We start from the raw sequence: 27035 nt of genomic DNA, 5'->3' as shown, positions 1-27035 counted from the left end.
GGCAACAGATAGAGACAACCCCTACCCAACAACGGGCTCACGAGGTAGATACAAGGTAGGAGTGGAGTGACTTGCATTCATTCAATTCAATCAGATTTATTGGGCGCTTATGTGCAGAGCACTGTACTAAGCGCTTGGAAAGTACAATTCGGCAACATATAGAGACAACCCCTGCCCAACAACAGGCTCACGAGGTAGATACAAGGTAGGAGTGGAGTGACGTTCATTCATTCAATTCAATGAATGAATTCCTCTCAGGGAGTGTAAAAAGAGTGGAGGTTACTTGCGGCCAGGGTGGATAGAGCCTGGGCCGGGAGTCGGGGGGGACGTGGGTTCTCGTCCCGGCGCTTAGTCTGCTCTGTGACCCTAGGCGAGTCACTTGGCTTCTCCGCGCCTCAGTTACCTCATCTGCAAAATGGGGATTAAGACCGTGAGCCCCCCGTGGACCAGGGACTGTGTCCAACCCGATCACCTTGGAGCCGTGCCATCGCTTAGAACAGCGCCCGGCACGTAGTGAGCGCTTAATGAGAGCCCACCTTCTAGACTGTGAGCCCACTGTTGGGTAGGGACCGTCTCTATATGTTGCCAACTTGGACTTCCCAAGCGTTTAGTACAGTGCTCTGCACACAGTAAGCACTCAATAAATACGATTGATTGATTGATTGATTGAGAAGGAGCGTGGCTCAGTGGAAAGAGCCCGGGCTTTGGAGTCGAGATCATGGGTTCAAATCCCGGCTCCGCCACTTATCAGCTGTGTGACTTTGGGCAAGTCACTCCACTGGGCCTCAGTGACCCCATCTGGAAAATGGGGATGAAGACTGTGAGCCCCCCGTGGGACAACTTTATCACCTTGTAACCTCAGCGCTTAGAACAGTGCTTTGCACATAGTAAGCGCTTAATAAACGCTATTATTATTATTAACGAGTAACGTTAAAGTGGCTCTGCACCCAGTAATCGCTCAATAAATACCACTGAATGAATGAATGAAGGAACGGAGGGAGAGCTGAGGGCTTGAGAGCCCAGGGTAAGGAGCTTCTGTTGGACGCAGAGGTGGATAGACACCCAAATAATAATAAAAATAATGGCATTTATTAAGCGCTTACTCTGTCCAAAGCACTGTTCTGAATAGAGATGCCCTGAAGGCAGGAGGCAATAGGAGACCGTGGAGGAGGAAGAGCAGGGCTGGGAATGTAGGTTTGGAAATCACCAATCGATAGTATTTGAGCGCTTACTGTGTGCCGAGCACTGTGCTAAGCGCTTCATCATCATCATCATCATCAATCGTATTTATTGAGCGCTGACTGTGTGCAGAGCACTGTACTAAGCGCTTGGGAAGTACAAATTGGCAACATATAGAGACAGTCCCTACCCAACAGTGGGCTCACAGTCTAAAAGGGGGAGACAGAGAACAAAACCAAACATCCTAACAAAATAAAATAAATAGAATAGATATGTACAAGGAAAATAAATAGAGTAATAAATATGTACAAACATATATCCATATATACAGGTGCTGTGGGGAAGGGAAGGAGGGAAGATGGGGGGGATGGAGAGGGGGACGAGGGGGAGAGGAAGGAAGGGGCTTGGTGGATCGGTTCCCGGCCCGCCACGGACTTAGAGTCCAGAGGAGGAAACAGACTTTAATATAATTTACGGACAGGTATATAATCCACAGAGATTAGAGCCGGGGGAACAAATGAGTTCTACGAGGGAGCGTGTGTAGTCGAGCTTCATTCAATCGTATTTATCGAGCGCTTACTGTGTGCAGAGCACTGTGCTAAGCGCTCGGTGGACAGGTTCCCGGCCCACCACGGACTTGGAGTCTAGAGGAGGAAACAGACGTTAATATAATTTACGGACAGGTATATAATCCACAGAGATTAGAGCCGGGGGAACAAATCGAGGGGGCGTTTGTAGTCGAGCTTCATTCAATCGTATTTATCGAGCGCTTACTGTGTGCAGAGCACTGTGCTAAGCGCTCGGTGGATCGGTTCCCGGCCCACCACGGACTTGGAGTCTAGAGGAGGAAACAGACGTTAATATAATGTACGGACAGGTAAATTCTTCTAGACTGTGAGCCCACTGTTGGGTAGGGACCGTCTCTATATGTTGCCAGCTTGTACTTCCCAAGCGCTTAGTACAGTGCTCTGCACACAGTAAGCGCTCAATAAATACGATTGATTGATTGATTGACAGGTATATAATCCACAGAGATTAGAGCCGGGGGAACAAATGAGTTCTACGAGGGGGCGTGTGTAGTCTAGCTTCATTCAATCGTATTTATTGAGCGCTTACTGTGTGCAGAGCACTGTGCTAAGCGCTTGGTGGATCGGTTCCCGGCCCGCAATGGACTTAGAGTCGAGAGGAGGAAAAAGACGTTAATATAATTTACGGACAGGCAAATTCTTCTAGACTGTGAGCCCACTGTTGGGTAGGGACTGTCTCTATATGTTGCCAGCTTGTACTTCCCAAGCGCTTAGTACAGTGCTCTGCACACAGTAGGCGCTCAATAAATACGACTGATTGATTGATTGATTGACAGGTATATAATCCACAGAGGTTAGAGCCGGGGGAATGAATGAGTTCTACGAGGGAGCGTGTGTAGTCGAGCTTCATTCAATCGTATTTATTGAGCGCTTACTGTGTGCAGAGCACTGTGCTAAGCGCTTGGTGGATCGGTTCCCGGCCCACCACGGACTTGGAGTCTAGAGGAGGAAACAGACGTTAATATAATTTACGGACAGGTATATAATCCACAGAGATTAGAGCTGGGGGAACAAATGAGTTCTACGAGGGGGCGTGTGTAGTCTAGCTTCATTCAATCGTATTTACTGAGCGTTTACTGTGTGCAGAGCACTGTGGTAAGCGCTCGGTGGATCGGTTCCCGGCCCACCACGGACTTGGAGTCTAGAGGAGGAAACAGATGTTAATATAATTTACGGACAGGTAAATTCTTCTAGACTGTGAGCCCACTGTTGGGTAGGGACTGTCTCTATATGTTGCCAGCTTGTACTTCCCAAGCGCTTAATACAGTGCTCTGCACACAGTAAGCGCTCAATAAATACGATTGATTGATTGATTGACAGGTATATAATCCACAGAGATTAGAGCCGGGGGAACAAATGAGTTCTACGAGGGAGTGTGTGTAGATGGAGAACCCGGACACCAAAGTGCGCTAGCTGTGCCTTGGCTCTAGCTTCATTCAGTTGTATTGATTGAGTGCTTACTGTGTGCAGAGCACTGTACTAAGCGCTTGGGAAGTCCAAGTTGGCAATATAGAGAGACGGTCCCTACCCGACGGCGGGCTCGCAGTCTAGAAGGGGGAGACAGAGAACAAAACAAAACATAATAACAGAATAAAATTAATAGAATATGTACAAGTAAAATAAATCAATAAATAGAGTAATAAATACGTACAAACATATATACATATCTAGCTTTAGCTAAGAAGGGAGAAATCAGATTCCAGGGGCAGATCTCTTCTGACGCGAGCGGGGAGGAGGCAAAGACACATCGTGGCTCAGCGGAAAGAGCCCGGGCTTTGGAGTCAGAGGTCACGGGTTCAAATCCCGGCTCCACCGACTGTTAGCTGTGTGACTTTGGGCAAGTCACCTCACTTCTCTGGGCCTCAGTTACCGCCTCGGCAAAATGGGGATTAAGACTGTGAGCCCCCTCATTGGGACAACCTGATCACCTTGTAACCTCCCCGGCGCTTAGTACAGTGCTTTGCACACAGTAAGCACTCAATAAATATCATCATCATCATCAGTCGTATTTATTGAGCGCTTACTGTGTGCACTCAGTAAATATCATCATCATCATCAGTCGTATTTATTGAGCTCTTACTGTGTGCAGAGCACTGGACTAAGCGCTTGGGAAGTACAAGTTGGCAACATATAGAGACGGTCTCTACCCAACAGTGGGCTCACAGTCTAAAAGGGGGAAATATGATTGAATAAATATGATTGAATGAATGAATAAATGCCATTATTATTATTATTATTATTACTATTATTATTATGCCACAACCCCCGTGGGCTACCCCTTTTCTCTATCGGCCAAGAAACCAGTCGTTGCCCGGAGACCCGGTGAAGTGCGCGTGTAAATCCGCTATCTAACCGAACCCCGGGCTTCTGCCACAATAATAATGGCATTTATTGAGCACTTCTTAAGCGCTTAGTACAGTGCTCTGCACACAGTAAGTGCTCAATAAATACGAATGCTTGAAGGTGCAAAGAGCTGTTCTAAGCGCTGGGGAGGTTACAAGGTGATCAGGTTGTCCCACAGTCTTAATCCCCATTTTACAGATCAGGGAACTGAGGCCCAGAGAATGATAATAATGGTGTTCGTTCGTTCATTCATTCATTCGTAGACACAAGGTAATCAAGTTGCCCCATTTTACAGATCAGGGAACTGAGGCACAGAGAATTATAATAATGGTGTTTTGTTCATTCATTCAGGCAAGCGACAGCTAGGAAAGGCAGGGGCGTTTTCCCTCTCTCTTCCGACATTCAAGAAGTCTCATTCGTGAAACATTTCCATATTTTATTTTGTGTAAAAAAAGGTAGATTTAGTGAATTATTTTCATCTTGTACACAAAGTTATATTTTTAATGCTTTTCACATCCATGCTGAAGGTCTGCAATTTTGGTAAAAAGGAAAGGAACGGTAATTTCTCCAAAAGCTTTTTTTTTTTTAAACTTCAGTTATGTACACCGGAGAAAGTCGAAATACACTTCCTCTGACCACACGTGTTGCCAAGAAAATAAGGTTAAATTTATACAGATATTGATTTCTCTATCAAATACATACAGAAATGATGTAAAAACCCTAGGCAATTACCTTGACCTCTAGCCCCCGGGGATCCGCCCCGGGGGGACGAGGAGCTTTTTTTATTTCGTATAAAGGACTGTGGCTTTATTTAAAATCTGAAAATCAAAAGGAAGAAACCCCAGTTGAATCACAGTTTGTTTTTTTTTTCTTCTTTCCAAATCCCTTCCCGATACTAAAGGATCGTTACCAAATATATAGCACCATAATACAAATATTGATGGGGGCCGGGTGGGGGGGGGGGGGGGTTCACATCACGCGAAAGTAATCGTTAAAAAAACCCCTCCAAAACCAAAAACGAACACCGAAACCCGTGTTAGTATCCGTCGACCGAGGGAGGGAGAGCGGGGCCGCCACGGGGGCAGGCGGAGGGGTCTTGTCCGACGCTCCGGTGGGGAGGAAATGAGAAAAGGAAAGCCGGGGAGGGGCGGGAGGAGGAAGAGGAGAGGGGACAGCGGGACATTTCCAACCAAGAGGGCGGACGGGGCGGTCTGGACGCATCAGTATTATTTGGGTCGCCTCCAAGACAGAAACTCGGCGGGCCCGGTGTCCCCCACCAAGCCGGCCGCCCGCGGGCCCGTCCGCGCTCGGCGGTGGCCAGTTCGGTCGGTCCCGGTGACGACGGCCTCATCGACGGATCGGGCACGGACGGGGCGGTCGGACGTCCGCGGCCCCGGCTCGGGGCGCCTCACCCCGCCCTCGGGGTTTGAGGCCCAAGGTTTCCATTCCGAGACGCATCCCGGCCCGCGGCGGCCACGTGCCCCGCGCCGGACGCCCGGGTGGGCCGCGGCGAGTCGGGCGCCGTCGTCCCCTCTTGCATAGAATGAGGCAAACCCGTGTGCGCTACCAATGCCGCGGACCCCCAGGACGAGCGCGGTCTCTCAGGAAAGGAAATTGCTGGTTTTGGACCGTCGGTGCACGCTGCGGTTCAAGCAGTCGGAGGCCCGCGGCGGGGGCGGTGACGGGAGGGAGGGAGGGAAGGAAGGAAGGAGAGAGGTCGCAGCCCGGCGGGCCCACGGGCTGTGGCTTCGGATGCCTCCCGCTGCCTCTGGTTAGCCCGGCCGCCGGTCCCGTCCACGGGGCGGTCGCCCTGCGGGGGGGACGGGCCGGGGCCCAGAAGCGCTTGCAGAACATAATGCGGTTAATTCCTGAGAATTGAGTTAATGAACCATCCTGGTCAAAGCTTAAGCCCTCCGCTCTCCGGTCTCCACTGGGAAGCGAGCCAAACGCACGGAACACGCCTCTCCCCACCGCCCCCTCCAAACCATTCCGATCGTAAAACTGGGGAGCGTTACCACGGTCCGCGGGACCTTTCACATTTTTATTAAGATTGCTTTCAGCTATAATGAAATCAACGTCTCTCTTTTTTTTTGGGGTGGGGGGGCCCGGTTTTTACCGATTTCTCTCTAAAAGGCGGGAAGCGAATCTAAAACGGTTAAAGCCAAACTCACGGACCCTGAAGTTTACTTGGCTCGGGCCCGCCAGGTGGACCGATTTCTCCAGCCGATCGAGTCCTAAAACAATACTCGGATTTCACGGTCCCGGCCAACGGGAGGACGGGGAAAACCCCGCATGCCGGGGAGCCCCGGGACGTTCAAGAGGGCCGGGCCTGCAGGCGCCTGGGCCGGTACAGGTGTGAAGATACGGTCCTGTCCTGATCCTGAAGCTCCGACTGTGGGGATAGGGTGCGTTATGGGGGGGCGGAAGGGGTGGGCAGCTGTGCCAGTGGCTACCGGGGCGGGGGGAGAAGAGATGGGGACGAGCGGAGGACCGGGGCCTGGCGGCCTCCTTCGCGGGCAGGCGACCGGGAGCATCCCGCGGAGCATCCCGCGGAGCCGCTCGGCCTCAACCCCCGGCCGACTTCTCCAGTTTAGCGTTCGGGGGGGCGTCCGTCATTTCCTAATAAAAAGGAGCGCAGCCCGGCCCCGGCCGGCCGCGACCCCTCGCCCCCCGGGCCGTCCGGCCCGCCCTCCGCCGCCGCCCGGGGAAGCGGGAGACGCGCCCGGCCAGAGCTCCCCGGCTCTCCCGTCCCGCCTCGACTCGTACCGGAAAGGTTCGCTCTGAGCGACCGTCCGTTCGGAACAACCTCCTTCGACGGTTTCCTGCGCTCCTGCTACTTAAAATGCTAGTCTTACCAAAAAGTTAGAATTTCAGTTCCGCTTGACAACGCACGGTAAACCCGAGTGTGGAAAATATTACAAAATTCTTCCAAAAGCTTCAAATACAACACAAAAAGGTCCATCGTTTAGAAATCGAAAACGTCCCCCTCCCTTCGCCGTTCCCTCCCGCCCGCGCCCCCCACCCCCCCAGCCCCACCCCGGCTAAAATAGTTTCCCTACCCACCTCAAATTAAAAAAAAAAGAAACAAAAGGAAGGAAATCTGAACTGAAATCTCTTCTGGGGGCGGCCTCGGAGATGGGTCGGCCCCGAATGGCTCGGGAGGTGAGCCGCGCCTCAGGGCTCTTGCTTGATGTAGTGGCTGGCGGAGCCGCCGCTCTCTTGGTCGGATGCTCCCTGGAGGAAGCCGTACTCCTCCCCGTCCAGCAGCTCCTCCTTCAGCTGCAGCGGAGTCACTGGTCGGGAGAGACACGGAGAGACGGGACACACGGACACAGAGAGAGACACACGGAGCCATTAGGTCTCGCCACCCTCCGGGGAACGGTGTCCCCACCGCATCGGCCGCTTCCCAGCCAAGGCGGACCCGAGCTGACCAGAGAGCGGCGGGGCTCGAGGCCGCGGCCTTTTGCGGCCAGGCCGGACCATCTCCGAGCCTAGCCTCGGGCGGCGGACCCTCGGGTCGCCCGGCCTGCCGTTCTGAAGCCGGAAAAGATCTCAGCGGGGCGGGAGAGCGGCCGTCTTCCACTGATTTTGGCCTGCTTTCCGCTACCCCCGGGGACCTCTTTATTAAACCACAAAACCCACGGGGCGACGGCAGAGATTTGGTCCCTGCAGGGAAGCCCTGCTGGGGCGAGGCTGGGAATGGGCACAGGGCCTAGCCTGCCCTCCAGGGACTGCCGAGGCCGATACCCCTGGGCCCCACCCACAGCAGGCCCGGTGGCGGCGGCGGGGGCCTGTAAAACTGCACAGATAGCTTCCAGATTCAGAAAGAGTTTTAAGACAACCAAACAACACAGTCTTAAAGACTGTGAGCCCACTGTTGGGTAGGGACTGTCTCTATGCGATGCCAACTTGTACTTCCCAAGCGCTTAGTACAGTGCTCTGCACACATTAAGCGCTCAATAAATACGATTGATGATGATGAACCCTCCCCCCCCACAACTATAAAGGCAAGTTTCAAAGGTAGGCCCGAAAAGCGACCAACGGGCAACTCCCGTAGGCGGGTCGGAGGACCGACACGTTCCCCTCGTCGGGCGCAGAATCAAGGCGATGGGCAGCACGAGAGAGGAGGAGAGGGGACCTAAGAGGATGACCCGACGGCCGCCCTCGGAGCTGCAACACGGGCCGCGATCCGACGGCTGACTTGAAGGCAGGCGCGGGGAGAGGCAAGCGGAGCGGCGAAAGCGTTCCCGGAAGGCTTTGGTCCGGCCCGGCCGGCCGCAGCACGGCTTTGGGATGGGCTCCCCCAGGGGAGGGTCCGGAAGGAGCCCTTTAGGAAGGGCTGGGCCGACGGGGCCCGAGTTACCCGTTTCGAGGCCGGGACTGAACTCTTGGCTAGCGCCGGGAGGTGGGAAGACCTCGGGGGCCGGTAACGGGTTCGGCATCGGTGGGCTCGTCCAACCGCTTAGACCAGCGCCACCCACCCCGGGGGGCGCTCGGCAGACAGCGTCGCCATGACCTCCGACGCTGGCACAATTCCCACCTCTCGGAGCAGGGTGCCACGTATCCGCAGGGAGCTGCTCTGCTCGGGAGGCCCGTCCGGGCCTGGGATTCAACTGGCTTGACGCCCACCTGCTCCTCTGGCTTTGTCCCCCAGCCGGGCAAGCCGACACCCCCCGGGGAGGGGATTTCTGTACCGGACGGCCCACCGCAAGACTGAACTTTCAAGAGGACGGAGGACGTTCCGGGCTCCAGCCACAAGCCAACCCGTCCTTCTCTGCCTGGGGCAGAGCTTCATCATCAATCGTATTTACTGAGCGCTTACTGTGTGCAGAGCACTGTCCTAAGCGCTTCAGAAGAGCACGTAGCAGCCGGCTGGCTCACCTCAGGCCTTTCCTCCCCTCGGCCCCCATCCCTCCCCCGACAGCTCTGGGGACTCCGAGGGAGGGCAGTGAGGCACCAAGCAGCCGCCCCTCCTCACACGGCTCTCCTCGAACGCTCTTACATATCTGTTCTATTTATTTTATTTTGTTAATATGTTTGGTTTTGTTCTCTGTCTCCCCCTTCTAGACTGTGAGCCCACTGTTGGGTAGGGACCGTCTCTATGTGGCCAAGAGCTTAGTACAGTGCTCTGCACACAGTAAGCGCTCAATAAATACGATTGACTGAATGACCCAATGCTTGTCATCTGGGACCCCAAAAATCCAGGCCACAAGACCCTGGTTCTGCCTGGCATCTCTCTCTCCCTCACAGACACTCACAGGCTGCCTGTAAGGCGACTACTGCCCACTGTTATCTGGTTGAAAATGACTCGGGGACCAAACAGCGGACCAGGAAGACCACACTGGTTTCTTAACCGTCATACAAAAACCACGCTCCTCTCATCCCTCCTGCCTCTTCCCCATGAAGGCCATCCTCACGAGAAGAAACGCGCTCCCAAACTCCTGCCGCAGTGCTCACTTCCGAACCTGCAGTTCCAGAAGCACGGACAAAGTTCGTGGAGCAAATGCAGAGTCAACGCTCACTCTCCTAATCTGGAACCGTATTGGGCGAAACGGAAATATGTACAAAATATGTTTGTACATATTTATTACTCTATTTATTTTACTTGTACATATCTATTCCATTTATTTTATTTTGTTAGTATGTTTGGTTTTGTTCTCTGTCTCCCCCTTTTAGACTGTGAGCCCACTGTTGGGTAGGGACTGTCTCTATATGTTGCCAATTTGTACTTCCCAAGCGCTTAGTACAGTGCTCTGCACATAGTCAGCGCTCAATAAATACGATTGATGATGATGATGATGATGATGAAAGCATCCTTTGCTGCTCGGGGAATGATCGACCCCATCGCGCCGACCCACCCCTGATCCTGCTTCGAAAGGCCACTTGCAGGAGAACGCGCGTACGCTACGGTGTTCCCAGCAAGCCCACTTTAGCTTGGACCTCATCGGCGGAAGAAGAAAAACAGTCCCGTCAAAATATCAGAGAAGCAGCGTGGCTCAGTGGAAACAGCATGGGCTTTGGAGTCAGAGGTCCTGGGTTCGAATCCCAGCTCGGCGACTCTGGGCAAGTCACTTTGCTTCTCTGTGCCTCAGTTACCTCAACTGTAAAATGGGGATTAAGACTGTGAGCCCCATGTGGGACAACCTGATCACCTTGTAACCTCCCCAGTGCTTACAACAGTGCTTTGCACACAGTAAGCGCTTAATAAACGTTATCACTAATATCAGGGTAATGGCTAGGGACGCAGCACAGATAGAGCTTGGGCCTGGCGGTCGGAGAACTTGGGTTTTCATCACAGCTCTGCCGTTTGCCTGCTGTGTGACCCAGGGAAAATCGCTTCACTTTTCTGGGCCTCAGCCTCCTCATCTGAAAAATGGGGATAAAAGACCTGTTTTCTCTCTCAGGCCGTGAGCCCCAGTGTGAGACAGGGGCCGTGTGTGACCTGAGTACTGTCTCTACCCCAGCGCTTAGTACGGTGCTTGGCACACGGCAAGTGCTTAGCGAACACAACGACCGTCGTCATTATTAGGTTGGCAATACCTCGCGCTGGGCGAGAGCAAGATGACAACAGGAACGCAATTCTGCCTGGGCTCCCTTGTGCACGCGCGGAACGTGTCGATTTTAAGATGGGAACCGGTCTCCGACATCACTTAAACGGCCAGACAGCCGGCTCTCCACTTCCGCGGGGGCCTCTCTCGTAAACGGAGGCGGTGGCGGCTTCTCACACCGACTTAGACCGCAGCAGCCCCTCACACACACAGCCCGCGGCGGCCTCTCTTCGCGCTTAACCCGATCTATTCGCCCCCACGTACCGGAGACAGGCCCCAAGTCCGGGATGTACAGGGGCCGTGCAGAGCGGCGCCGGGGACCCGACTAGGCGGCAGTGAGGCCGGAGCCCAACTTTTCGCTCTCTCAGTCCCTGCCCCGATCCCAATGGGGGCAACTGGGGTGCGGAAAGGCGGTTATGAGGTTCTTCCCCTCCGGTTCGGCCCTAGCCCCCTTGGCAAATCGCCAGGCCCAGAATCGGGGAAATTCAGATTCCCTCAGCATGGGAAGATGAAGGGCCATTTTCCTCGTGGCATCTGGTCCTATTGGCACCACCCGACCCTGGGGAATGGGTGAGTCAGACAGGCTTTCAGAGGTCTAACCCCCGCCGCACGCCGGGCTCCACGGAGCATTTTTAAGCAGAGACAACTAGGCTCGTCTCCGGCTCCTCTGGGTCCCTGGCCCACAAGGGGCTCGGCCAGGGCCAGCTTGGACCCTCACAGAAAAATGTTGGTGGCCGGGCAGCTGCGGGTGGGCATTCTGTGCTGATACGGAAGGGATGGAAAGGTCATTGGTAGATGGCTTAGTTTAAGGATCAGAAATGGGGCACGACACCTGAGTCTGGTTACCTAGGGACGTCGAAGGTACCAGTTTGGTTGCCTGGGGGAAGGGAGGGGAAGGAAACAAAAAAAGGGACGGAAAGAAAGAGAAAGAAAAAGAGAAAGTCTGCCACGGGCTGCCTCCGCCGTTCTGCCACCGGCTCTGTGCAGACAGAACCCACAGAGGTGACCCACACCATCGTGGGGGAAACCCCCAATACCATAGAAATCCTGCCCGTCAGGATTCTGCCTAGAAATTTATCCCAGTTCTCCATTATGCCATGGTTTCCCCTTCTTCCCACACCAATAATCAATCTGCTTTCTGATTTCTTAAAAATAATAGGAGAATCATTTTAAAAGGGGAATTATTATTATTATTTTTTGGTCCAAAGGCAGGAAGCTACTGAGCTCCGAAGGGTCCCGTTACTATGACATTTCCTCAGGGCGTTTCACAGATTCCTGGCAATATCAAAGCAACCCCTCTGTCCTTTACCACGAATTGTGCACTGCCCAAGGAAGGAGCCGGCTCCCGACTGTCCCGCAACATTTCTGCGGGAAAAGAAAGGGTGGCCCACCGTACCCACCCCGGTGCCCATCCAAAGGATGATCTATGCCCTGGAAGTCAATGCCAGCCAGAGACATTCCTTTCTGCTCTCAACCGGGCACAGGCCGGGGACAAAAGCGCACAGATACCGTTCGGGGACCCACTTTTCTTGTGTCCTTTGTACTGGTGGGACTTGGCTTTCTTCTTCTGCTTCGACGACCCCGACTGGCTCTCTCTCGTGGCTGAAACGCAAAAGGGAAAGCGGCTTAATTAACGCCACAGCCATTACCACCAACCGCCACCTTCATTCTCGCTGCTGGATGCTGGTAGACGAGCGGGGCGTCCGTGACCTCCGCGCTAACGAGGGACCGCGAGCTGCCTCGGAGGGTGTTCCAACAGACGAGGGAGGGCCGGCAAGATGGACATGAACCGTAGCTAGGACACCAAATCGCTCAGGCTTAGAAGGCGGTGGAATCCAGAAAAATAAGCTTTTGGTTTTAGGGCTGTGCTCAATACCATCATTATCGTAATCATCAGAGGTGCTTGGACCCAACTTGTACTTCCCAAGCGCTTAGCACAGTGCTCTGCACACAGTAAGCGCTCAATAAATACGATCGAATGGATGAATGAAGGAAATAGATGTTTAAAGGCAAGGCAACCCTGCCTCTGAGGGGTTCCGTCTAATGGAAGACTGGCTGACACAGATGATCTTGTTACTCAAACACTGCACGTGTGTGTAAAACAGTTTTAAGTTATAAACAGTTAGAGGAGCAGTGCGGCTCAGTGGAAAAGAGCCTGGGCTTTGGAGTCAGAGGTCATGGGCTCATATCCCGACTCTAACAATTGTCAGCTGTGTGACTTTGGGCAAGTCACTTCACTTCTCTGGGCCTCAGTTCCCTCATCTGTAAAATGGGGATGAAGACCGTGAGCCCCCCGTGGGACAACCTGATCACCTTGTAACCTCCCCAGCGCTTAGAACAGTACTTTGCACATAGTAAGCGCTTAATAAATGCCATTATCATCATTATTATAAATTATTTTAGTCTGTCTCTCTCTCTTCCTCCCTTGATTGACTGTAAGCTCCTTGAGGGCAGAGGATCATGTCTACTAATCCTACTGTACTTCCCTGAAAGCTTAATACGGGGCTCCACCCACAATAAGTGTTCAAGAACTAATACTGATGAAGACAGCATCGTACTAAGCGGCTCAGTGGAAAGAGCCCGGGCTTTGGCGTCAGAGGTCGTGGGTTCAAGTTCCGGCTCCGCCACTTGTCAGCTGTGTGACCTTGGGCAAGTCACTTCACTTGCCTGGGCCTCAGTTCCCTCATCTATAAAGTGGGGATGAAGACTGTGAGCCCCACATGGGACAACCTAATGACCTTGTATCTACCCCAGCGCTTAGAACAGTGCTTGGCACATAGTGAGCGCTCAACAAATGCCAACGTTATTATTATTATTACAAGAGCGTCAGTAGGCACGATCCCCGCTCTCAAGGAGCTTAACGAGTGATACACTGTAGATAAGAGGGAAAAAAACCCAAACAAAATCCTGAGATACAACCGGGAATACAAAACCCCCAAAATGAGTGATCCCACATGGGGACTCTGTCCACGGTGAGGTGTCGTGAGGATGATATGGGGAAGTGGGGGTGAGACGCCGTCCGGCGGATTTGGTGGGCCGGGTGGAAGGGGGGTGCACGTTGGGATAACACGGGGGAGAGCGGAAATGTGGGAAGACGTCAGCTGGCGTACAGCCTTGAATTCCACCGGCACGGATAACTTGGCCCTTCCAGGTGCCATTAGAGAGAGGCGTGAGAGAGGACCCGGCCAACCGTCCGGCCATCGACGGCCAGCAGGCCGGACGGAGGAAAGTCACTTACTCTGGGGTGCCGGGGGCTGCAGTTGGTAGCCAGTCAGTTGGCACCAGCCCACGGGGTAGAGGTCGGGGGACTCGCAGTCCACCCACTGGTCGTACTCGTCTTCCCAGCCGTCGAAATGGATCCTCAACAGGCGGTGGATGATGCGTGTCACCGTGGCCACGCACACCAGGCGGGGCTCCATGAGGTCCACGGCCTCCAGTTTCATTCCCACGCGGAATCCGTGGTTCGGAACGTCCTGGCCGGAGGAGAGAAAACCCGGCCGCGGGGGTGAGGGGCTGCGGCGATTGAAGTGGGAGGAGAGGGGAAGGGAAAGAAGGGACGGTCCGGGGCGCCCCGCGGGAAACCCAGGGAGTGGGAATTCGGCCGACCCGGGCGCCCGGTTTAAACCCCCGGAAAGGGAGGGCGTGACATCTAAGAAACGGTTCGCAAGTATTTGGGGAACAGAGCTGAATTTTTGGATAACAGAGCGAGACAAGCTTTCCGGCTGGATTGTGGAGAGGGAACCTGCCAACCTGCCATCTTTCAATTATATGCATCGCATATACGCTACTCAGAGAACTGGGTGACAAGATCTTATCATCATCATCAATCGTATTTATTGAGCGCTTACTGTGTGCAGAGCACTGTACTAAGCGCTTGGGAAATACAAATTGGCAACATATAGAGACAGTCCCTACCCAACAGTGGGCTCCCAGTCTAAAAGGATCACCGATCTGAGCGCAAAACACGTCGGGCACGAGACCTCCCCTAACGACGGACCAATTAATCTGATTTATTCACGTTTGGGAGAATACGGGCACGTTCCCAGCCCACAACGAGTTTACAGCCTAGAGGGGTCTGCGCTTGCTGGGGGTTTACTGCTGCACGAGCGCTTCACCCCCTCCTCCGTTTGTTGCCTTTACCTTGTTGAACAGCTTTACTGGTGCTGCAATGGAGCCGGTTTCCCTGAGATAGTCAAACCATTTGAAAGGGAGTTTCGTATAACCTGCAAGAGAGACATCGGGCCGGGCTGCAGATCCAAAGCTCCTCGGGGCGGAGTGAAGCGAGCGGTGGCCACAAACCACGTCCCCCAATCTTGATCCCGGGTGTGAGAGCTTTTCCCGCCACCCAAGCCGTCCCGGGGATGTCTCGTCGCTGGCCCTTACTCTGCTGACCAGAGGCCCGGGGGAGAGCCCGATCTAAGCCCTGGTTCTAGATGAGGCCCGGCACCCACGGGGGACCCTCTCCTGTTACTCGGGGTCCTGGAACCGGAGGCCTCGAGGACCAACCGGCCTCCGCCGCTCTACGTGGGTCCGCCCAGGGGCTGGGAGTCCCCCCTAGTGCCGCTTCACCGCCCCAGGCCCGCCCGAACTCTGCTTCCAAGACCCCAGGCCTAGCTCATCAACTCTCGCTTTCATTCCTCCTTGGAAAGTCGGCCAGCCAGGAAATCTTCGCCCAGAGTTCCCCTGGCTTTCACCTGACACGTGTTCGGGGGAAAAACGGACAGGCTGCACAGTGACAGAGTTGGCGCCGGGCTCCTTAAAAGCCATACGAAAGCAGAGGCTTCCTCGGAAGCGGCGACGGTGAGGAAATGCTCTCTTTTCGGGGCACGCACACCGGCACACGAACGCGCCCTCTCTACGGCTGCTAGCATTCCTCACTCAGTCGTAAAAATGGTTGGTTACCGTACAGCTTTTCCACAGACACTCGTCCGTAACAGCATTTTTGTATCATTACAGCGGCCCCTTTAAACGTCTAAAGGATACCATCCCGAGCGGTCTGGCATTAATTACACACGGAAAGACGCGACGACAAAACGGAAAGCCTCGGGCCAAGGCGGTGTTACCTCTGGGTGGCGTTAGCTCGATCATGTTAATTTCACAGAAACCAACGGGGAAAATGGATGGGGAGGTGGCGTGGTAACAAAACCAGTCCGACCCGTCCGCCGCTTCCGAGCCGTCGATCCCGATCATGAGGAATCCGTCGGCCAGCACCTTCGCCGACGAGAAGAAAACCCCCAACATCGCGGGTTGGTTAGAGACCGGTACGAAAACACCCGGGCACCCAACTTTCGGAAATCGGGAGCACCCCCACCCACGGGGAGAGGGCCCGGGGCCGATTCTCCCCCTTCCCTTCCGAAGTCCGGCAGGCCCTCAGCTGATACCGTGACTACAGCCTTCCATTTTGGCCGTACGATAGGCTCACCTCCCCACGACGGTGGGGGAGGACCGCTTTTCGCCGCAGTAAAAAACGCCCGCAACCTTGTCAGCTTGGATCGAGTCCCCCCCGCCCAGTTTCCCATTCCAGGTTCTCCTCGGTTGCCGCGCACGGACGGGAGACGCTTTTCGGCTGGCACCAGGACCCGCGTGGAGGCGGTGGGAGCAGAGGGGTGGGGGTGGTGTCGCTATTTTGAAGTCTAGGCCCAGGCTCATTTCTGAGCTGTAATTTGGAGACGCTGGCGCCTGCGGTCCTGATTCTTGAGGGAAAGACCTCACGCTGATAACCTTCTAAACACATCATTCGAAATCCAGAGATCCCCGACTACTAATCGCACAGATCCTCGGTTGAGGTGAACAAATGCAGTCTAAAGCAACTGACGGTCCGGTTGCCCTTTTCCGTTTAAAGAGCAGAAAGTGCTGCATTTAGTTTACGTCGGCTTGATCGTATCCTTCTGTACCGTATAAATTTGGCCTACTGGGTACTTTTCTCTCTCCCCGCCCCGGCGCACTCCGGGATGCATCAGGTTTTCTTCTTGGGCCCTGGAGAGGTATGGGAGGACGCTTTCTCCCCCGAGGTGACGTCGCATTAGAAAGCCGCATTTTAGCTGCACCACGGCATGTGATGGAAGATGATGAAGGGTGGTACAGTTGCAGCAGATTATTCATTCATTCAATCATTCATTCAATCATATTTATTGAGCGCTTACTGTGTTTGGGACGCAGATTCACTGCCCTAGTCCGGCTTTCCAGAGCTCACTCCGGGAACCCTAATCTCCCCTGACAGAGCAACTCGGGAGTTGTCACCTAGTCCCTTAACCTCTATTCCCGACTCCCTCCCCACTGCTCAACTTATTCTATTGATTTTATTTTGTTAATATGTTTGGTTTTGTTCTCTGTCTCCCCCTTCTAGACTGTGAGCCCACTCTTGGGTAGGGACTGTCTCTATATGTTGCCAACTTGGACTTCCCAAGCGCTTAATACAGTGCTCTGCACACAGTAAGCGCTCAATAAATACGATTGATTGATTGATTGATTGATTGATTGGGAGCCCAGGGGATCTCCAGAGCTCAGGACGACTATGCCCTGGGAAGATCAACAGTCCATCACGCACCCTCGGGCTAATCGTGAAGCTCGGCTGAGGAAACGCTAACCGGGGACTCGGGTGCTGCTTTCTCCCCCCTAGTTGGACCTGACTAAATGGCGGCCAGTTAATAACGATGGCATTTATTAAGCGCTTACTATGTGCAAAGCACTGTTCTTAAGTGCTGGGTTACCAATGCCCTTTTTCTCAAGGGGCTGATGAAAAAGACTGGGCACTTTCCAAGCCACTGCTCGTTCTTCGTACTTACTGAGGGCTTAAAACACACCGGGAGTTAACCTTAGAACTGGGAAAAGATACGGGGATGCCGACGGGGTTCGGTCCCCGGCTCGCAACCGACGTTGCGTTTGGGGAAGGCCAGATTCACAGGGAAACGACAGCAGAGTGAGTTCGACAGGCGCTTTTGGGAAGCGGCATGGGAAGAGCTCAGGGCTGGGAGTCGGAAGACCTGAGTTCTAATCCCGGTTCCTCCACTAGTTCCATGGTGTGACTTTGGGCAAGCCAGTCGGTCCGTCGTATTTACCGATCAATTTGCTAAGTGCAGAGCACTGTAGAAAGTGCTTGGGAGAGTACAAAATATCAACAGGACACATTCCCTACCCACAACGAGCTTACGGTCTAGAGGAGGAGAGAGACGTTAATATAAATAAAATCACAGATACGCACCAAAGTGCTGTGGGATTTACTTCACTTCTCTGGGCCTCGGCTTTTTCACCTGCAAAATGGGGACTCAATTCCTGTTCTCCCTCCCGTCTGGACTGTGAGTCCCGTGTGGGGCAGGAACCGTGTCCGACCCGATTAACTCGGCTCTCCCCCAGTGCTTGATATACAGTAAGCACTTGACCGACACCGTAATAATCACCTGGGAAAGATGGACACCAACTACCTGACAAAGTGGTTACCGCTCGCCCCCGCTGATGATTTTCGCTGCCTGCCTGACAGCCCTGACATCTACAAAGGAAGACAGAAAACCCACTTCCTCTGACGGCCCCCACCCTCAAAACAAAAACAAAAACAACAACAACAACAAAAATAAAAGCACCACCCCAAAACTAGTCTCTAGTCGGCACCGTACCGGTAAGGCCAGCTGGGCTGACGGGAAAGATTTACCGACTCGGAGATCTTTGGGCTGGTCAACCGTATGGATGATTACACCATCATCATCATCATCAATCGCGTTTATTGAGCGCTTACTATGTGCAGAGCACTGTACTAAGCGCTGGGGAAGTACAAATTGGCAACAGACGGAGGCCGGGTCTACGTGGCACCGAGAATAGCTTCCTGTTGCCTGAAATCGCCCAGGCGGCCCACCCGCCTGGACGAGCGAGATGAGTTCCTCCACTCATTTAGGGTAGAGATAACCAGTCGGCAGTGCTGAACCGGGCAGAGCCTGAATAATTCAGAGGCCGGCGGATTTTAATCCATTTCCCGTCTCGGCTAGGCCCGGCCAGGGAGCCGTTCCTCGAGGGGCCGGTCTACACCTCCCGGCTCCCGGGGCTCTGGCCAAATGCCAGGGCAGCCCTAAGCCCCGGGGCCCTGCCGATTCCTCCCCAAGGACCGGCTTCGGCCCGCTACAAGGGTGGCAAGCGACCCGAGGTGGCCGCCAGCGGGGCCCGAGTCCAAGACCTCTTACCTTCCTAATGGTCGCCACGCATATCGCAGACAGGTTTAAGGGATCGATAGCTTCCAGCTTCATCCCTTCTTTGTACCACTCCCCACTTTGGTCTACTTCTTTTACCTAGAGAAGCGGACGAAAGCACGGATCCATCACTGCCCCAAACAAGGGACGCCCCCGCAGGGGTTCACGCCTGAGGCTCCAACCCATCTGCTGAAAAATTCCACCACGGGCAAGGTCCGGATAGCTGCTTTCATCATCAATCGTATTTACTGAGCGCTTACTATGTGCAGAGCACTGTACTACGCGCTTGGGAAGTACAAATTGGCAACATATAGAGACAGTCCCAGCTGCTTTCCTACCCAGCGTTTTTACTCAAGCGACAACGGGGCTCGGGGGGATTCGAAGAAACACCGCAAGAACTTTAGGATAATGGCAAAGCAGAGCTGACCCGCTTACAGACCACGGGGTCTTATCCTGGCCAAGGAACAGATTATGGAGGTTTCCACTCTTTTCAGGAAAAAAACCCACCCCACAACCCTCTTTCAGATCCAATCGAGAGACGAGGGTTCCGATGAAAAGTTTCTTACCTTAGCAAATAAATGCGGTGGCGTATCAAAATGTCCATCCTGTTTCTTTGTGATATCTACAAGGGAAAGTTACACGCTAATCTGTCGGCGTTTGTGAGAAGACCAACACCCACGTTTCTCTTCCCGTTTCCGCTCTGGGGGCCCACGATGCCGAACGGCACCGCAGGCGGGGGCCACCCGCCCGCCTGCTTCCTCGACACTGCTTTTAGCCGTGAACCTCGGCAGTCGAGGCCTCCTAAGAGATCAGGGGCTGATGTCACCCAACAGACCCGGCTGGAACGCTGCCTGGGCCGCATTAGAGGCGGCTAGCGTGGGCAAGGATTCCCGAGCGCTCAGCACAGTGGGACGCGCTCAATAAAAGCCACCGACGAGGTTGAGGGTTCCCGCCGAACACGTTCACTGGGTTTCCACGCCAGCACTTCGCACGGTGCTTGGCACATCGCAAGGGCTCCCCAAATCCCCCAGCTGCGATTAGGGTCATTCCTTGCAGCTACCCCAGTGTTTAGCGGGGAGAGAGCATTGTGTGAAATAGCAAGAATTCTTCGCTTTGGCTAACTTGGTGAAAAGGGAAGATGGAGAAGTTTGAGTTGACATCTTTTTTTTTGGGCGGGGGGTTAGGGTGGCGTCAGGAGGGGATGGGGAGGAAACGAGGGGGTGTGTGAAGAGCAGAGAGACGAGGGCGGGCTCTGACCAGGGAAGGGCACAGCGGGAGAAAAGAAGCAGGTTAGTGAAAGCGGATCTCGTCACTGCCCGAACTAGAAGCCGCTCGGACCCCGCCGGACCCCGCTCGACCGGCCCTCGGCGGGCAGGACGGCTCCTCGGGAAGGCCTCTCACCGGGTCTTTTGAACCGATGGCCGATGCTCCGGGACCAGCCGATGTGGTGAATCAGCGGGCTGTACATGTGGCACCAGAAGTCATCGGACTTGTCCTCGCTCTCCTCGTACAGCAGGCGCAGCCGCCCGCCGATCACCCTCTCCACCACCGCTACCCGGGTCCGACAGAGGTGCGTCTTGTCCACCACTTCTACTCTCATGGAAGGCTTGAAGGGGTATTGCATGCTTTCGGTCACCTGGAGACGGAGGCAGAAGAACGGGAAGGCGGGGGACACCGTTTTTAACACCAGGGGAAGCGGGCCAAGCGGGAACTCTCGGGGACGTGGAATCTGCCCGAGGGAGAATCCAAATCTAGCCGGCTCCGTTCGGGGTGGGGGGGTCATCCGAGACAGCCTTCGAGCCGGCACGGTGGGAGCCTCGGAAGGCCCCCATACCGGAGGAGCCAGACCATCCCGGTCCTATCCAGAGTGGTCCGGCCACCTACGGAAGAACGGAGCCCGGGAGGGACAAGGGGGAAGAGCGGGAAGGGATGGGCATTTGCGTCGTTGGGCGATGGGGGCAAGGAGGGGAGGGCTGCTCAGCGGCCCTGTTGGGGCAGGGATAGATGTATATATATGTATATACGTTTGTACGTATTCATTACTCTATTTTACTTGTACATATTCTACTGATTTTATTTTGTTAATATGTTTTGTTTTGTTCTCTGTCACCCCCTTCTAGGCTGTGAGCCCACTGTTGGGTAGGGACCGTCTCTAGATGTTGCCAACTTGGACTTCCCAAGTGCTTAGTACAGTGCTCTGCACACAGTAAGCGCTCAATACGAATGAATGAATGAATGAATATGTACCTGTATATATGTTTGTACGTATTTACTACTCTATTTTATTTGTACGTATTTACTCTATTTTATTTTGTTAATATGTTTTGTTTTGTTCTCTGTCTCCCCCTTCTAGGCTTTGAGCCCACTGTTGGGTAGGGACCGTCTCTAGATGTTGCCAACTTGGACTTCCCAAGCACTTAGTACAGTGCTCTGCACACAGTAAGCGCTCAATAAATACGACTGACTGAATGAATATGTACCTGTATATATGTATATATGTTTGTACATATTTATTACTCTATTTTATTTGTACGTATTTATTCTATTTTGTTAATATGTTTTGTTTTGTTCCCTGTCTCCCCCTTCTAGACTGTGAGCCCGCTGTTGGGTAGGGACCGTCTCTAGATGTTGCCGACTTGGACTTCCCAAGCGCTTAGTACAGTGCTCTGCACACAGTAAACACTCAATAAATACGATTGATTGATTGATGTATATATGTTTGTACATATTTATTGCTCTATTTATTTTATTTGTACATATTCTATTTATTTTATTTTGTTAATATGTTTTGTTTTGTTCTCTGTCTCCCCCTTTTAGACTGTGAGCCCACTGTTGGGTAGAGACTGTCTCTATATGTTGCCAACCTGTACTTCCCAAGCACTTAGTACAGTGCTCTGCACACAGTAAGTGCTCAATAAATACGATTGAATGAATGAATATGTACCTGTATGTATGTATACATTTGTATGTATTTATTACTCTATTTTATTTGTACATATTTATTCTATTTATTTTATTTTGTTAATATGTTTTGTTTTGTTCTCTGTCTCCCCCTTCTAACTGTGAGCCCGCTGTTGGGTAGGGACCGTCTCTCTATGTTGCCAACTTGGACTTCCCAAGCTCTTAGTCCAGTGCTCTGCACACAGTAAGCGCTCAATAAATACGATTGAATGAATGAATATGTCCCTGTATATATGTATATGTTTGCACGTATTTATTACTCTATTTTATTTGTACATATTTATTTTATTTTGTTAATATGTTTTGTTTTGTTCTCTGTCTCCCCTTTCTAGACTGTGAGCCCACTGTGGGGCAGGGACCGTCTCTCTATGTTGCCAACTTGGATTTCCCAAGCGCTTAGTCCAGTGCTCTGCACACAGTAAGCGCTCAATAAATACGATTGAATGGATGAATGAATGAATGAATGATGGAGGGGCTTGGGCAGGTTGCCGGGTAGAGGAAACGAAGGGCACTGAGGAGTGGGATGCTGTCCATTCCCCCACAACCCCAAGCCCCGAGTCGTCTCCCTGATCCACCGACGCCCGGCCCGCGCACCCCGGAGAGCTTCTCATCAGATCTCCGGCCCGGCCCGCCCCGCTGCCGTCAGCGGGGCCCGCTCCGACCCCCGGCACCCGCTGACGTTACAGAGCGTACAGGCGGCAGAGCGGGCGGACGTTGCCCTCCCCCGCTCCTCTCGGCTCCAAAAGCCCCGGACGCCAACCCCGCCCGCCTCACCAGTCGGTCAACCCCGTGCGGCCCTTACCTTTTGGGAGAAGTCAGGAGGAAGCGTTTTGGCACCGGTAAGACGTTTCACTAGAAAGGTCTTCCAGTTTGTGTACTTGTGCTGGATGGCTGTTGCGAGAGAATGAGGCATCAGTTAGCTACCTCTCCGCCGAGAGCAGGACGGGGTTGGGCTCCGCCGAAGCCCACCGACAGACCCGGGGTTGCCGGGCCCCCGCCTCGAGCTTGGCATCCCGAAGCCAGCTCTCTTTGAAGATGTCGTCCCTCCCCTTTGGACCGGGAGCCCCGCGTGGGATCGGGACCGCGTGTGCCCCGACTGTTTGGCCTCTCTCCCGGCTCGGGGAATGCTGGACGATTCTCGCGATTCCTAATATTACCCTAATGGGGAACCGATTTGGCCTCCGGCCCCCAGCCCCCCGCGTCCATCCCGGCCCTCTCCGAGGGAGGAGCGCCTCGCTCGGGCTTACGTACTCCGCGGGGGGACCAGGGGCTTCCCGCTGGTGGCACACCAGCCCACGGGGTGGATGTCGGAGCCGCACACGCTGCACCAGAAGTCCAGGCTGGAGTCGTTCTCGAACCCTTCGTAGCGCAGCAGAGCGCTGTAGCCTGGAAGCAACCGGCCCGCCGTCACGTCAGGCTCGCGCCCGGCCGACTGGGATCCCGCACACCCCATCCCGGGACGGGGGCCGAGGCGCCTCCCCTCCCCTCGGCCACCTTCGGGCCGTGACCCGGCCCTCGGATGACCGAAATGGGGCCAAGACTTTCGGGGGGAGGAGAGAAACCTCTGCCGCCGACGTAAATGTCACAGCCTGGGCTGACCGCATCTCCCCAGGTGAACTTGGGCAAGTCACTACACTTCTCTGCACCCCAGATCCCCCATCTGGAAAATGGGGATTCAACACCATTCGCTCATTCATTCATTTGCATTTACTGAGCGCCTACTAAATGCAAAGAACTGTACTAAGCGCTTGGGAGAGCACAATATAGCAGGGCAGCAGCGTGGCTCAGTGGAAAGAGGCCGGGCTTTGGAGTCAGACGTCAGGGGTTCAAATCCCGGCTCCGCCAACTGTCAGCTGGGTGACTTTGGGCAAATCACTTAACTTCTCTGGGCCTCGGTTACCTCATCTGTAAAATGCGGATTAAGACCGTGAGCCCCCCCGTGGGACAACCCGATCACCTTGTAACCTCCCCAGCGCTTAGAACAGTGCTTTGCACATAGTAAGCGCTTAATAAATGCCATCATTAGGATTATTATTAATAAATGGACACATTCCCCGCCCAAGACGAGCTTCCAGCCTGGAGGGAATGTTGTCCTTCCCCCGTAGACGGTGAGCCCAAGGCGGAATGGGGGCTGAGCCCGACTTGGTGGAGTCCGGTCGGTTCCCGGTCTCATCCTGTTCACCCCTCGGCGTCCGGAGAAAATGAGCACACTCACACCCAGTTGAAAAACGGTCAGTTTCCCCTCTGTCCGGGCGCCGTACGACCCCGCGCCATCGGACGCACCCCGGAAAGGGGGGCTGGGGTCTCACCTGCGATTTTTACGACGCTCGCGATCCAGAAGACTTTGGTAGGGAGGCTGCAGTCCGTGTTGGGCACTTCGACCCGGATGTTGTCGGCGATGTCTCCCCAGCAGGTCCCCATGGGTGCCTGTCGCACACAAACAGCCAGTTAGCACCCCGTTATCCTCCAGAGCCTACGGAGAGCACCTAAAATCGGCAACAGCCGTCCTCCGAAAGTAGCCGGGGTCCAGGAAGAGGACCTGAAATCTGGTCATTCTCGGGCTTCTCCGCAAAGTCCGCCCCATCCCTCCCCTGCCCTACTCGGTTTTTAGAGAACGCAATGCCCTAGTATCTACGAGGCGTTTCAATGGGACGTTCAAGAACAACACGACTCGGATGAGCAGAATTGACAACATAACGGCTCTGGCTTCAGACTCCAACCGTGGGCCCTTGTGTTGAGGGTTGGGGGGGTGATGGGGAAGGAGGAAGCCGCAATGTGACGTTGGGCACAATTAACAATCCCATTTGGTCGACTTGGCAGATTTCCATCGACAGAGTGGCCCTAAGTGGCGATCGCTCCCATCGGGCCCTGAATTTAACCCGCTCAAAAAGGCGGACCCCCCCCAGAGTACCTGGAGTTGCATACCCGACTCCCAACCCCGGGTTAATGAGAGAAACGTCTCCATCGCTCGTGCATCTTAGACAACCCCTGCAGCGCAAGTAACTAGCGACCACGTAAAAGAGGAAGTCGAGCCGTGCGGGAGGGTTACGTCCCCCCTTCCCCTATAAAGGCGGCATTTTCCTTTTGTTCCCTGGCACGAGGGTGAGGAAAACTGACGGGAGGAAGGGTTGCGACTACTTAAGCTGAAGAAATCCGGCAGGCGAGGACTAGAGAAAAAAAAACGGGCCCGTCGAGGTCTGGGGTCAGTACGTCAACACGGTCAGAAGACGCGCCTTCGGTTAAAAAGCGGGGCCCCCAAGATTTTTAATTGGCTCCGATGGAGTTGGCCAGCTGGATCGTCCTGACCAAGAGGATGCTACACCTTCGGAGAGTTTGGAAACGTTTCCGTCAATGTACCCACAGCTGCGGAGATCACTAAAAGGTCACATCGAAACGGTGGTTTTGGGAAAAGGGGAAAGGGAGAGGGAGTAATCGGTTCTGTGAAGCTAAAACAAGAGCGGTAAACGAAGCTGCCTCTCACGCCCGGATTCTGATAAATGCCAAGGCATCAACAGCCGGCCGGCTCTCCGATTAGGCAAAACCACCCCGTCGGAATGAAAAAGGCTCCGCTCGCTGACCGTCGAGCCGAGCGCGGCGCGCCGTGCCACGGGGAAGGTCGAGCCAATGTAAACCTACGAGCGCGAGCCCCGAGAGGAAGAGGACCTCTCCCTCTGGCCTGACGAGAACGGTAACGATGATGCTCAGCAGCAAACACTCTCTCCCTGGGGTTCCCGGTCCATTGGCTTTCCTCCCCCCGCCCCCCGGTTTGGGGGGACTCGCTCGGATCGCCCGATTGTTCAAACCAGAGCACCTAGCCTAGGGAGTCGGAGGGTGCTGGGGACGGGGGAGGGCGGGTGGGGAGGGGGGTGGCGGCGGGTGGGGGCCCGTAATGAGTGGGGAAGAACCAGGACCTAGGACCGGAAGCCCGGAGACCAAACAGAACCGACCGTGGCCCTCCGCTTCGGTCAAGAAAGCCCGGGATCTTGCCGCTCAGTGGGGGATGAGCCCGTGGCTCCTTCGGCTGAGGGCAACCGGCTCGCCACGTGGCATCGGTCCCCCCTCCCGCCACGCCGCCGGCCGGCGGAGTCGGAGGAAGAGACGGATCATCCGGATCGGTCGGAAACACCGGCCGGTCCTCTGGATCTGCTCGGAGTTGAGCCCCGTGGCAGAAGCGGGGGCTCACACCCGGAATCAGCCAAGGCGCCGTCGGCCGCCTGGATGCTGCTCGATACCTCGCCCGCTCGGGCCTGGCCCTTGCTAAGGAGGAGGAGGAAGTCGGCAGAGCCCGAGGAGCCGACTCCCAACCCGGCTCCCCAACGGACCGTCCCATCTCTTAGGCGATAGATAGTCTTTCGGTCGGCCCGTGGGCCTCGGTGAGGGTGGGGGGTGGTTTGGTTCCTCGGGTCTGGATTGGTATAGGAGAAAATAGCAGAAAGGGACATTTGTTCTTGCCTGTAAGGTTGTGGTTCTGTTAGGCCCTCCTACACCAATCTACAGAGCTCGCCCCCTGCAAGGGAGGAGGAGGAGGAGGAAGAGGAGGAAAAGAGGCCCCCCCGGCGCCGGCCGTGCACCCTGGGGTGGCCCGGGACCGGACGGGGCCCCGCCGGCGTTCCCTTTTCCCGTGCCGGACAAACAGTCTCCGGTGCCAAAGACTAGCCAAGCCCGGGCTCCGCGGCCCAACTTCCTGCAGGTCATTGGTCCTCGCTGACTGGTGGGACGGAGGGAGGGAGGGAGGGAGAACTCTGAAATCTGGATTGGCATAGTGTGAACTAGCAGAACCAAAGTTTACAGGGAACAACAAATTTACCTTCCAGACTCGTGGCGAAGAGCTCCGCCCGCCTCTCAGGCGCCTCCCCAAGCGAGGAAGATCTGGCTCACCACTTCCTGATCCGGGAACCATCGGGAGGGCTTATCTGGGAGCGGCTCTCCTCCCCTGCAAGGTCGTGAGGACTTATCTGGGAGCGGCCGGCTCTCCTTCCCTGCAAGGGAAGCTGCAATCAGGAAGGTCCCCTGGCGCGGCCCAGATCCGGACCCGGGGGGCTCCCCGACGGCCCGGCGGGCGGGCACCCTTCCTCGGCTGGGCCGGTGGCACGCCGTGGGCGGGGGGCCGGGGGTCTGCCTCTCTGGGAGTCGGGGCGGCTCGGCCCCACCGAGAGTCCCCGGCCCCGGCGGCCCGGGCTCCGTCACCTAGGGGAGCCACCCCCCGTCCCTCCACGTGGTTGGGCGGGGAGGGAGAACCTGGG

At 54.8% G+C, this 27035-nt stretch overlaps 1 protein-coding gene across 3 annotated transcripts in view; it reads right to left on the bottom strand.

Annotated features, from left to right (window-relative positions):
- Positions 1-7154: 7154 nt before the first annotated feature.
- Positions 7155-27035, bottom strand: part of MBTD1 (mbt domain containing 1) — a 40804-nt gene continuing 20923 nt past the window's right edge. For all 3 annotated transcript variants that reach the window (XM_038757171.1, XM_038757173.1, XM_038757172.1), the window contains exons 7-17: positions 24102-24219; positions 23044-23178; positions 22595-22683; positions 20233-20467; positions 19398-19453; positions 18826-18930; positions 15721-15868; positions 14798-14880; positions 13896-14130; positions 12182-12259; positions 7155-7402 (exon numbers count right to left, since the gene is read on the bottom strand). In XM_038757171.1, coding sequence (XP_038613099.1) covers positions 7284-7402; positions 12182-12259; positions 13896-14130; positions 14798-14880; positions 15721-15868; positions 18826-18930; positions 19398-19453; positions 20233-20467; positions 22595-22683; positions 23044-23178; positions 24102-24219 — 1401 coding nt within the window. In that variant the 3' untranslated portion in view covers positions 7155-7283. The remainder of the gene's footprint in view (positions 7403-12181; positions 12260-13895; positions 14131-14797; positions 14881-15720; positions 15869-18825; positions 18931-19397; positions 19454-20232; positions 20468-22594; positions 22684-23043; positions 23179-24101; positions 24220-27035) is intronic.

Source organism: Tachyglossus aculeatus, chromosome 15 (assembly GCF_015852505.1).
Source record: "Tachyglossus aculeatus isolate mTacAcu1 chromosome 15, mTacAcu1.pri, whole genome shotgun sequence".
In the NCBI taxonomy this organism is placed as follows: Eukaryota; Metazoa; Chordata; class Mammalia; order Monotremata; family Tachyglossidae; genus Tachyglossus; species Tachyglossus aculeatus.
This window is presented reverse-complemented; position numbering and strand designations above follow the sequence as displayed.